The sequence below is a fragment of the Lissotriton helveticus genome, chromosome 7, assembly GCF_964261635.1.
Source record: "Lissotriton helveticus chromosome 7, aLisHel1.1, whole genome shotgun sequence".
Classification (NCBI taxonomy): Eukaryota; Metazoa; Chordata; class Amphibia; order Caudata; family Salamandridae; genus Lissotriton; species Lissotriton helveticus.
Genome location: NC_136068.1, coordinates 627,552,233 through 627,565,675, shown reverse-complemented (window position 1 = coordinate 627,565,675; position 13,443 = coordinate 627,552,233). Strand labels below are relative to the sequence as shown.

Genomic DNA, 13,443 nt, shown 5'->3' with positions numbered 1-13,443 from the left:
TCAGGACTTGTCACACATACCAGTAAATGTCTTTCACATACACTGCACCCTGCCCAGGGGGGTACCTGGGGCCGATCATAGGGGTGCCTTACATGTAAGAAAAGGTAAGATTAGGGCCTGGCAAGTGGGTGCACTTGCTAGATCGACATGACAGTTAACTTGTGCACAGACACTGCAGTTGCAGGTCTGAGATACCTTTTCAGGGCTAGTCATGTGGATGGCACAATAAGTGCTGCAGGTCCACTAGGAGTATTGGATTTACAGTTCCTGGCACACTCAGTGCACTTTACTAGGGGCTTACCAGTAAATCAAATATGCCAATTAGGGAGAACCAACTGTCATAATTTACACAGAGAGCATATGAACTTTAGCACTTATTAGCAGTGGTAAAGTGCCCAGAGTCCTAAAGCCAACAACAACAGGTCAGGAAAAAATAGGAGGAAGAAGCAAAAAGTTTGGAGATAACCCTGCAAAAAGGGCCAAGTCCAAAAATGGGCATATTATGGGACTTCCTGAATTGGATGCAGTTGCTTAACACTGCGCCTGTAGTACAAGGGTGTATAAACAATGTCTATCCTGCACCTCTAGCTGTTTCTAGGTGCACGGGACAGGGGTGCCCCCTTTTGCCTCCTCTCGTTGCCCTTGTGTAGGGAACTGGGCTTTTGTTGCAGTTACACCCCCCCTATCATTTCTCCCCCTGCTAACCAGACCTCGGTGCCAGAGCTCCTTCCCAAAAGCAAGGTGTTGTCTAATTGCACTACAATTGGCCAAGGACTTTAGCACCCTTGTAAGTCCCTAATAAATGGTACTAATGGTATGACATGGGTACTAAAGAGGGTCTCTAAGGGCTGCACCATATCTTATGCCACCATAAGGGACTCGCATACAAATTCGACACAGACTGTCACTGCAGGCTGAGTGACATGGTGCAAACCATGAGTGAAAACACGACATGACAAACTCCTGTGTGTCATGCCAAAGTCACTTCATCTGATATATATGCAAGTCACCCCTACATGATGCCTTTGAGCCCTAAGTTCTATTGTTCGATATTGCAAGTGAGCAGGGAAGCCACCTTAAGGTATGTACTGGGCACTGGTCAAAACGAGTTCCACAGTTACAAATTGGCTTCACTGAAAGATATACAGTTTGATATCCAAGAACTCCTAATAATAAACCCACACTGATTTCAGTGATGGATTTATTAATACATGCATTGGAATGCGAGATGTGCCAGATGCAACTGTCCAGATGCTAGGTTTTTTCTTCATCTGACCTCATCCTGTGGAGCTATCTATGCGTATTGGACTAAGGTGATGTCCACATTGTCTGACAGTGCATAACAGGATAGAGATTGATCCTATTATTGCACTGCTAGGATATACAGGGGAATCGGATACCCCTAACACACAATCTCTAACCCTCTTATTGGTGAAGTAACAAGTAGCGAGTAGATGGGGAGAAGCCAAGCCGCCAAATTTAAGCATTGGTTACGTGACAGGATATATTGTAATGAACAGCTTGAGTTTTATTCTGATATGCTCCCAGAGGCCTCTCGATCTGGGGATATTGGGGCCCCGTCGGATCATATTTACTTGCTTATGATGGATGATGAACCCCAGGATGTTGACGGGATGCAATGATGCTTCTGGTGGCAGCGCCCTCCCCCAGCGAAGGAGCTGTATCCCTGAATATGGGATTTGTATGTTGTGTACTGCACTTATGCAAGTACTGTCAAGCCTATGATATATTCTTGAACTACAAAGGGTGGGGAATTGGTTCTGCGCAGATAGCGAGTGTCTCTCACTGCGGATAATAAGTCCCTCCTAAGCACTGTGGTAGAGGAATGCAAGACCATCTTGGCTATGTTCTCCATGACTGTATATGCAACATGTGACGCCGGTTTTCTAATACAGTCTCCATTTATGATATAACACTGTCCAGATGTAATGTACTTCCATAATTTTAATAAAATTAAAAAAACATTTTAAAAAGATGATGCTCTGCGACTATCTTTCAAACTGTTAAGAATGTTTACCAAAGATGGTGAAATATTTTAACAAACAAGTCAGCTTATTGAAGAGCCCATTGAGAAAACATGACCTCTCACATTCAGCATGCCATATGACTGGCTGGAATGAATACCCTTGGTTGTGTATCAATAAACAAGCACATAGTATACATCCCCCACCCCAGGAGGACAAAGGGCTGAGCGTGGGTGTTACAGAGAAGATTACCTTATATTCTTTAATCTCTTCCTGAAGTATTTCGTCAGCATCAGCATAGACTTCCACCTTCTTCTGCTTTTCCAACTTGCGCCTAATTCGAGATATATCTTCCTAAAGGGAAAGACAAAGACCAGAATGAGGAGCGAAGGACCGCAATCAACGACAAGAGGCCACAAAAACAATAGATAAAACAACAATAAATACAAGTAGGATAGTGTGGTGGAAAAACTGTTAGGGCAGGGGTGATGGAATGGAGAATAAAAGGGCAAGGGATTCTATGTTTATATATCACCACCTTTAGGCCTAAGCTAAACAAAGCTAACATTTTTCTTTTCAGTGAAACCACAGAAGGTTTGTGGATAGATCATTTCAAACAGTCCACATTCTAAATTTGTCGCAATATAATGTTAACTGGTCAACAAATCATTAATGCGAGGCCCTGAGAGGGACAGACAAAGTCCAGATGATGTAACAACCAGCAGTCAATCCTCCAAATCTCATTAGTAACAAAACACATACATTAACAGAACAGAAACCAAACTAGGGAAGCTTATAAATCACTGTATAGAGCTGTGCGAGAGATACAGCTCAGGTCAGTGTCTTGGTTCATTAACACCATTGCCATCTGTGTGGGGCAGGAATGTTTCTCAAATCATGTTTAAATTGTTTTAATAAATACATAACTAAAGCATGAAGTGGTAGCACACAGTTATTTGCAATCAGCACATTTTTCACTGAAATAGCCACAAACGTTCTCACTGACATGCGGTTTTACTAATAATAATAATCCACATTTGTAAAGCGCACAATCACCCGTTAGGGTCTCTAGGCGCTGGGGGCCGTCGGGAAGATTAAGCAAGCTATTGCCCAGAGTCACATGGTGCTGGGCTAACCTGCCGCCGGAGCCGGGGATCGAACCGTGATCCCCAGATTCCAGCGTCAGTCGCCCTGGCCGCGGCGCCACACCTCTTCCACTATAAAACTATACAGTGTACAAACAATGTTTGGAAATCGAGTTTCTGCAAGTTTTTGTCATTTGCACATCTCCAAGTGTTCTGATTTGTTTTGCTTCTATTGCATCGCTGTAGGAAGCTAGCTCTTTATGTGATATATCAATAGGTTGATATACTATGTAAAAAATCCAGTGGTTCCCTTAGGAGTAGACAGGGGCTTGCTATGCAATCCCAAAGAGCTTTATTAGGGGGTAGTGATGTGGAGAAGCCTTAGGCTGAACACAGAAGAGTGCAAGCCATTTGCAAAATACACACAGTGGTCAATAGGTGACAACATGACTCCAGAATGAGATACACACCAATTTATACAAATAGCAAGTTTCTTTATAAAAGTTTAGGCATCAGAGAAAAAAAACGCTCAGGTAAGTACTTTTTTTAAATAGGAATTCTTTTCACTTTAAAAAGTGGACAGTGCAATTTCTAAGTTCTGCAATGTTATCCTCTGGAAGGAAGAACAAGTTCTGCAAACAGGTACTGTACATCGACTTGCAGGACCAATCTCCAGGAGTTAAGGTGTGGTGGGCAAGGTCCAAGTCAGCACCAACATTATATACCACCAGTGGCACGAGGGCGGCCGGGTGCAGGATTCAACTCATCAGGAGGAGCCCATTGCGTTTCATTAGGGATTGTTCACTGTAAAAAGAGGCTGAAGGCTCTGGCTAGGAGGCCAATCGAGCTGAATCAGCAAGTGGGATAAAGCCTTGTGATGCTCAGGGACAGGGGAACACCTTTGGTCCTCTTATCAAAGTCCCAGGAGTGTCCTTAGGCGTCGGGCTTTCCCTTACTGGAGCAGTCACGGTTGAGGGGGGCTGCATGCAGAGGCTGCAGGCAAGGTCGGGCAGTCCAGGAGGGGTAAAACCCCAATGGACTCTAGCTCTGGAGGACCTTGTTGACAACGGTGGGCCACTTCAACTCGGGCCAGAGACAATGGGTGCAGTGGTGGCTTCGGGTGTCGGGTTTTGGCAGTTCCGGAGGCCTCGGAGTCTTCTCTTTTGTAAAGTCTTTGGAAGAGGTCCGCTGTTCACTGAAGGCCTTGACTCTTTCGCAGGCCGGCAGCCCTCCCAAGTTTCTGGAGTCATAGCTGCAGGACAAGTCGACTTTGGCGGGGTTTTCAACAAGGGATGCAGACATTGTTGGTACCAGGTCTACTGCTCCTTCTCTCTTCTCGGCTTTTCAGTGTACTGTCTCTTCCTAGGTAGGCAGGATCTGCTTCTCCGGTGGCAGGGACTTCCCTAAATACTGAATACAGGGGCATTAAGGGAGTGTAGGGTAATAGCCAATGGGCTTCTGACCCTTGGAGTCACTACGTCCCCTATATGACCACTTCCTGTGGGAAGTGGACATAACCCTTTCCCAGAATTCCTAAGTATGCTGTCACAAAGATGGCTGCTTCTGAAAAAGCGTGCTCACCTCACTGTAGTCCACCTTAGGGGTAGTACTTGCCTGGGGGTGGCACGCTTCCCTGGTCATTTGCACTGGCAGTAGTGGAACTGACGAGCACAGGGCCCTACCTGCTCTTGCAGGTATGTCCTCACATGCATTACCAAGCACCCTGCATTAGGGTTGTCAGGCCTGCTGCAGAGGTGACTTACAGATAGTATATGCAGTGATAGAGGACATGACACACAAGATGTGTGTTTTCACTTTTATTTGCACCAAGACATCCAGCCTGCAATGGCAGTCATGCATCTGCTTGTTGAGGGGTCTCTTACAGTGGCACAATTCATGCAGCAGCCCATGCAGGACCCTCGTTTAGCAGCCAAGGCCCCAAGTGCCAGGGTACCACTTACTAGGGACTTACGGTAGTAGCTAAAGTTTTTACCAACTGGTAAAACAATTGCACATTTTTAGGGAAAGAACACTGGCACTAGGGACCTGGTTAGCAGGAACCCAGTACACTTCAGTCAATGCTGCAAAAAGTACCAGGCAAATAAGGGGATGGGGAGGGGGGGTGGGGTTTACTCCAACAAGTATCCTAAGCTTCCTACATTCACACTTCTGAATTACAACAAAAAAAATTGTTTTGTAATTTGACATTTTTACATATTTTGACTATTCATTTACAAGCATTTAAATGTGTGTGAGAAACTAAACCATTATTATCAGACAGCTCACTTGACAAAATCCTCTAACTGTAGTAAGAGAAAGAAAAGTAAACACAATTTTCCAGGATAAGCTAGGCACTGGTCAGTAAAAATCATTTGTAGACAGAGCCCCATATATTTCCAGCAACAAAAAAAACCCACAATTGACGTTCTTTGGCTTACGGATAATAAAATACATCATTTATCAGCCCAGACAGAAGGAATGTTTAGTGCAGCTCTTTCCAGCAGGGGGGTTTGGCCACGTTCATGCTTGTTGGGATACGAGGGCGTGTCTCTGTTTGTAGAAGCCTGCAAAGGATTGTGAGCGGTTATCTTAGCGAAGCCATCAGGGGAGGGAAACTAAAAGAGCGCGATGCGCGCTGCCAGCCTCCGGAAACAGGAAATGTGCACGCGTACGGAGTGCACATCTCCTGTCCGTACGCGTGCATCTCCTGTCCGTACGCGTGCACATCTCCTGTCCGCGCGTGCCACCACCTGTCTCCCTTCGCGAACGAAAACCACAGCAATAGTCTCGCTAAGCAAAGCAGCTGCGCTGCATTAGCTACGCGAGACCCAAAAAGGCACACAGACATTTGACCTCTGTCCTTGAACAGACAGCAAATGTGTCAAGATAAAATAAGATTTAAAGGCATCTTTATTGCTCATTCACTTTCTGAATGAACAGAATGCCTGTTCCTTTCAGCTCAAGTTCACTTGCCAGAAAGGGTGGTGAATAGTCTTAAATCTTTCCTTAATGCGCTTGACCTCACCCAAATATGCAACAGCCCAACACATGATAAAGGTGCGATACTCGACCTTATCATCGCCAAAGAGGACTCTACCCAACTGGGGTCAATCCAACCCTGTGATTGGTCAGATCACCACATCATCACCTTCTTTATCAATGAAAAAATCAAACCCTCCCCGGCTCAACCCACCAAATGCAAGATCTGGAAAAGGGACATGAAGAATCTCAACCCTAACTCCCTACCGCCCCACACTTACAGGCTCCTCCTTCCACCTGCTGGCGTCTCTGATGTTCAAACTCTGACAGACCTCTACCTCGACTCCATGACCTCTATAATCAACGAAGCAGCCCCACTGCAACTAAAGAGAGTCTCCACCAAGAATTCGAACCCCTGGTATGACGGCAGACTCAATGAAGACAGGCGAGCTATGCGATCGGCAGAGCGCATTTGGAGATCGGATCCCTCATCACTACATCGCAAAAAGCTTAAGAACAAGAGAAATGCCTATTTTAGGAAAATTAAGCGTGCGAAATCTGACTTCTTTCGCCTCCAGCTTGACCAAGCGAAAAACCGACCAAGAAAATTGTTCGAACTAGTCAAAAGTCAAACAAAGCCGCAACCCTTACAACCAAACAACCCAACAAGCGATATACCACACAGTGAAGACTTTTCCACCTTCTTCAAGCAAAAGACCGACAACATAAGGAATGATCTCCTCAATGATGTAAGCCAACACCCTGTGCACATCAGAACGCCCAGCCAAAAAACAACGCATCGTGGGCTTCCTTTGACATCTACTCAGAAGATGCAATACTCAAACTGCTCGGTACCCTGAAACCTTCTAATCACCTCACAGACCCCCTGCCTGCTAACGCGGTAAAAGACTTCACCACCATGCTCCTCCCACTCTGGACTAAAATCATTAACAGCTCCCTTCAACAAGGTCTCATCCCGGACTCACTCAAGGTGGGGCAAGTCACGCCCATACTCAAGAAACCCACAGCTGACCCGTCTGACCTAAACAATTACCGTCCCATCACAAACATCCCCGCCTTGGCCAAACTGCTGGAAAAATGTGTACAGCTTCAACTAACAGAACACATTGACAAGTTTGATCTCCTCAACACCCACCAATCAGGCTTCCGAGCGAAACACAGCACGGAAACGGCCATGACTCACATAATTGATGACGCCCACCAAATCCTTGATCGCAATGATTCATGCCTCCTCATCCTCCTTGACCTTTCCTCAGCTTTTGACACGGTCAAACATGAGAACCTCCTTGAGCTGCTAAACACTAGAATGGGTTTATCCGGGACTGTTCTCAAATGGTTCACGTCCTTCCTACATAACCGGACTCAGAAGTTCAAGATTAACAATGTGTTGTCCTCGCCTGTGCCAGTCGACTTAGGCGTTCCACAAGGATCCTCCCTTTCACCCACACTGTTCAACCTCATCATGGAACCGCTTGCCTCCTTGCTCCAAGCATCCAATGTACACTTCCATATGTATGCCGATGACACTCAACTCTACCTAAAGGTACAATCCCCGGATGATATCAAACTCCTGAATTACACTCTCACAAAGACCCAATCGTGGTTGGCCGACAACCACCTCAAACTAAATGCTCTGAAAACTGAGTTCCTTCTGATAGCACCCCCTGCGAAATCTACCACCATCCAACTTTGGCTCAACAACTTAACTGCACTCAATGTCCGGCCCACCATCGTGGACTCCGCGAAATCCTTAGGTGTCACACTGGACGCAAAGCTCAACATGCAACAGCACATTAGCAGAGCAACGAAAGGAGCTAATTTCCAAATCAACACATTGAGAAAGTTGAAACCCTTCCTCCCAGCCAAAGACTTCCAAAATGCAGTTCAAGCCCTAGTCATCCCCCGCATTGACTATGGAATTGTGACCCTCAGTGGTCTCCCTTTAGCAACAACTGCACCCCTAAGAGCTTCCTTGAACGCTGCCGCGAGACTCATCACAGGCTCAAGAAAACACTCTCATATAACCCCTGACTTGAAATCTCTGAAATGGCTGCCCTTTGAAGCCAGAATACATCTGAAAATCGCTGTGATGACACACGCGGCAGTACACCACAATGCACCTAACTACCTCACTCAAAAGCTAACTATATCAGGAGGGTCGAGATCCAATAGAAGTTAAAAAAACTTACTCTTGAAACCTCGCAGATTCCGGAAGGAAAAAACATACAAACGCTCCTTCTCAGGAATGGCGCCGAGGATCTGGAACGCACTCCCTCCCGAAACCAGGCTTATCTCCTCCACGGCCTTCTTTAAGAAAGAGGTGAAAGCCATCCTCATGGCTAAGTTCACCTGAACTTTAATGTCTGTTCCTCATTGACTTTCGTGCCGATTGGGTATTACTGGTTTCATGATTGTCTAATGTCAAATAATGTCATATTTTGCATGACCTAGATTTGTTTATTCCTCTTGTTTGCCACAAGTACATGATGGTCAGTCGATCCTTCTATGCTACTCACTAAATATCTATTATTAGACTATTCATGTTAGCCTACTGTATATCGAGGCCCCTTCCCCTTGCTCCCTGTAACTTTTAGATACTTATAGTATAAGTTCTCCTGATTTTTATCGTAATTGTATGTAAGACTCAGTATCGTCTTTTATTTTTCGCTTATCTGATTGTTTACTGACATTCTATTAGAACAGGACTGCTATCCGATCATGTTACTGAAGTTTATATTGCACCCAATATTATGTTGCGTCACCCTCATGCTATCGTCACCCCCTGTTTCTGTGAAGCGCTCTGATATCTGTAAAGATCATGTTCGCGCTATATAAAACTCTGAATAAATAAAGGACCAGTAGGCACTAATAATAGCTATACCTGATCAAATCTGACTCATCTTAGTGAGTGGGTGAGTAGATTTTTCGAGGCCTGTAATGTTTCCGAAATTGTCCTATTCTTCTGCTGTCTTGCCCCTTTTTTCCCTTACTGTAGGTTATCTTCACATCGAGGGCTGCTCTACTTGCCCTTCAGGTATTTTATTTTCTAGATAATTCAGATTTTCTTTGCAAAGCCGCTGCATGGTATTATTTCTAATGCTGATGTTGTGAATAATTTCCCCATAGCGAAAGCTTGCTTAGCCTGACTTGCTTGGACACAGATCAGGTTTAGGGAGTATAATGCAGTCACTTCATGCCATTTCTTGTCAGTTTTATTGGCTTTCTAGTCTTTGTTCAGACTATCAATAAACCAAAAGCAGGAAGTTGTGATAGAGTTTGCGATCACAGAGATAAGGTTGCAGCTAGCACACAACACCTGACACCGTCTTTATATGTTTCCTATCTAGGAACTCTCAATTGCATTTCATACATCCATTTATTCAAATGCATGTTCCTTTTTTTATAAATACACAGCAGCCAGTATGTTTTAATGATGGTTTCATTGCAGTGTGATAATTCAGCTTGCTCAAATATATTGTTTAATGTGTGTCAGCATAATCCAATATCTTTATTTTCAAGTTATTTTTTCTAAACAGTAAACAAGGTTTGACGGAAACTTAAGTGAAAGGGCATCAAGGCTACTATATTGATTTTTTCAATAATATTCAACAAAGTCTAAACAGAGTATATAAAGGGATCTGCTTCCAGGGGACAGCAAGGTGAAGGTCGCACAGACGAAAGTAATACAAATATTTTGCTTTCTGAAGGCAAACCCAGCCCCAGACAGGCTTCTTGCTCTGTCTGGAGACACCATAGAAGCTGAGAGTGGGGGCAGAAAAAGCAGCTGTCTCCTTAGGGATCAACACCTCTGTTCTTGTACCAAGGTATGCATGTGAGAGGAGGGCAATCTAAGAAACTCCCACAGGCTCCTTTTGGTGCCAATTGTAGCTTAGTTAAGAGAGAGAAAAAGAGAACTGATGCAGAGAAATCCTGAATTACTATAATAATGTTGAACTATGTTTTATTTTCTGTTTGATAGCTAATATTGTTGCCACGATCTTGTTTATTTTCACTGTAACCACTATACATAGTGTGCACTAGGATATGTTTTTAATTTAATAACGAACAAAACAGTTGCAAATGCCACTAATTTTTCAAATAAGCATCAGTTAAATAAACATACAATTGAAACAATATGTTTGAGAGAAATAAATTCTGTTTGTTTTAATCTTTATGCATTTTCATTTGAACACTTCTATTTCAAAATAATATTTCAATGAATTCATACAAATATTAAAAACCTGGAGTGCACAACCAATATCGTATACAGTGATAACAAACTTGTACAATATTTACAGTGAAATACAATTTACTCAACATTCGTTCTTCACTCATACACCATTCAATCCACTACAAACAAGACAAACTCACGACAAAACATGAATGATTCGAAAAAATTAACTGGATTAACTCTCCAGTAACAAAAAGCCAAATATTTTTAGAAATCTATACACTCTTTCCTAGTTGATGATTCGATTATAAATTTTTTAGGCTATTAACAGGGTCTACGCGTTTCGAACTACCATTCTTGCGTAGTTCTCTTCAGGACCAATCTGTAATGAAAAAGCACAAAAATCTATTGTGGGGGGGAGAACATGAACACTACACTGCCCTTGCCCGAAACTCAAGTGTCCTCACCTACCTGGCGCTCGACGATACAAGCTGGAAGGCTAGTGATCCCAATCTAAAAAACACCAGCAAAAGCCAAAATCAGACATGAATTGCACTGACTCTGTCATACTGGCAGGCAACCTTACATTCACCACCATGACTTACTTGGGGTATATGGGTGCGCTTGCAGGCTGGCCTGACTCGCCTGTCTGGGGGAAGAGAGAGAGTGTCATCTCAGTCAGCCGGGTTGATAATGGTCCTAGAATTGACTAGGAGCGGGGTCATGCACACACTGTTACCTGGTTGGGACGAGGCAGGCGTCTTGTGTGGAGAAGCGGTTCTTTTTTTTCCCTTTTTTTTTTTGTTTTTTATTTTTCTTTTTTTCTTTCCTTCGTTGCAATTTTCGATCTGAGGGGACAAAACACGGAGGGGGCATGTGTCAATTCGGTCCGTTTCTGCAATGGGACGCAAACTGGCTCGCTTGTCGTCCAAGGATCCAGGACACTTACTCGGCAATTCGTGGCTCAGTCGCGTTGAGAATCAGCCGGCGTCTGGACGCTGCAGAGGTTTGCAGGCATTTCCTGGTTCCGCTGGGATTCTGGGTAATGTAGTCCCAGGGAGTCCCGCGGGGCCGAAGATCAAACTTTATTGAACCGGGTTTTCACGAGCATGGACAACCACCGATTAGCAGTGGGTTGGTATGGTTTATTTACCCTGTGTTGTGAATTGCCATGTAAATATGAACGTGGAAACGAGGCTTGCAATGGCAAGCCGGGTGGGGCGGTAGTTATTTGAACGACCTTGTGATGTTCAAGCCGCCCGGGTAGGGCAGTTAAATGGGGGCATCATTGTAATGTTTGGACGTGCGCTATTAATGAAGCCACTGTCGGTGCTGTGTCTGGTAAAAATGGCACACAGAAGTTGAGATTGCGGCGGGCTGAGTTTGCGCGACTCGCATGGGGGCTGGCACCGACCTAGTCCTGCTCCTTGGTCAGTCAAGGTTTAAGATGTCAGCCTGACTTGTACTTTGCGGCAATTAGTGCAGAAGCGGCAGACTTTGAATTGTGCGGCTGGCATGTAGGGTGGCACAGGCGCCATCCTACTAGTTCGGCAGCCTGACTTATGATTCGCGGCAGTTCATGCGGGACACTGGTTTGTGCGGCTGGCATGTGGGGTGGCACAGACCCAGTCCTAATTGTGGTACAGTCCAAATTTCAGAAAATGCGGGTTGACCAAACTTATAATTTGAAAATTTCCGACAATTCGTTCAATCCGGCGAATGCAGTGTTGAACTTCAAAATAAGCATAGCCTCTCTTTTTACCAGTTTGGCATTCAGATCCCCTCCTCTGTTGTCGTTCTCCACTTTGGAAATAACTGTCCATGTTAGGTCGCTTTCGTGGTGGTTCTTTTCCTTCCAATGGTTAACCAAGGGGGCATTAGCAACACTGTTCTTGATTCTTGATTTGTGTTGTTGAATTCTTACGCGCACCTCTTGGTTGGTTTTCCCAATATACAAGAGGTCGCATGGACACAAAATGCCATACACGACAAATCTTGTTTTGCAATTCGAGAAAGTTTCGTGTTTCCAATTAATTGAACCATGGGTGAATATTTTGCCTTCTTTTGTTGACTCACAGCATGAGCAATTGCCGCACTTGTGGTGGCCTTGAATTGGAGGCAGACGCAGCATATCTCTCAAGTCAGGATTTTTAATCGTCGGTAGTGCTGCTCTTACCAAGTGGTTGGAAATGCTATGATTTTTCTTAAATGCAAACAAGGGTTCCTTTTTCAACATTTGGTCTAGATCTTTGACCAGATGCCAATTCTGTTTTACGACTTTCTTTAAAGTGTTTGAATTCGGGCAGAAGGTTGATACGAATACCATCCTATCTGTATTCTTTTTTGGTCTTCTTTCCAGTAGACATTCTCTTGGTGTCCACCATGCTCTCTTGCAGGATTTCTTGAGAAGTTTTTTGGGGTAACCGCGTTGTTTTAAATTGTTGGTCAAGGTATCCGCATGCCTGAGATATTCTTCCTTTTCTGTGCAATTGCGGCGAATACGAAGGTACTGCCCATAGGGCAAATTTTCTTTGAGGCTGCGTGGGTGGTTGCTTCCAAAATGTAGTGCTTTGTTCCGGTCTGTAGGCTTTTTATATAGTGTTGTAACCAAGCCACCCATGGAGGGATATACTTCCACATCCAGAAATGGCATTTTGTCACATGAGTAGTCCAAACTGAAGTGGATCATTGGCACTCTATTATTGAGCCATTGGTGGAAGTGTTTTAAATTGTCTTCTGATCCAGTCCATACGAAGAACACGTCATCGATAAAACGATGCCAATTAGTTATCCATTGGGAGAACGGATTATTTGTGTAGACAAATGCATCCTCATACTTTGCCATGAATAAAATGGCTAATTCTGGAGCAAAGGGGCATCCCATTGCCACCCCTCCTGTTTGGAAGAAAAATTGCCCGTTGAAGTTAAAATAGTTTTTTTTGAGAGCGAAATCCGCGAGTTTTTTAATGAATGATGTTGGCACTTTGTGCGGTCGTTCGCGTGTCTCTAGGTACACTTCAAGGACATTGAGCCCTTCTTCTTGCGGTATTCTGGTATACAAGGACGTTATGTCCATGGTTACCATTAAGTCCCTGTTTTTGTCGAATTGGATGGTAGTTAATTTGTTCAAAAAATCTGTAGTATCTTGTAGATAAGATTTGACATGTTGAACAAATGGTTTTAAGAAAAAGTCCACAAATTT

The 13,443-nt window shown here is 44.1% G+C and overlaps 1 protein-coding gene across 2 annotated transcripts in view; it reads right to left on the bottom strand.

Moving 5' to 3' along the window:
* RNF40 (ring finger protein 40) overlaps positions 1-13,443 on the bottom strand; it is a 212,162-nt gene that overhangs the window by 35,193 nt on the left and 163,526 nt on the right. For both annotated transcript variants that reach the window (XM_078652854.1, XM_078652855.1), the window contains exon 19: positions 2,238-2,339. In XM_078652854.1, the coding sequence (XP_078508980.1) occupies positions 2,238-2,339 (102 nt within the window). The remainder of the gene's footprint in view (positions 1-2,237; positions 2,340-13,443) is intronic.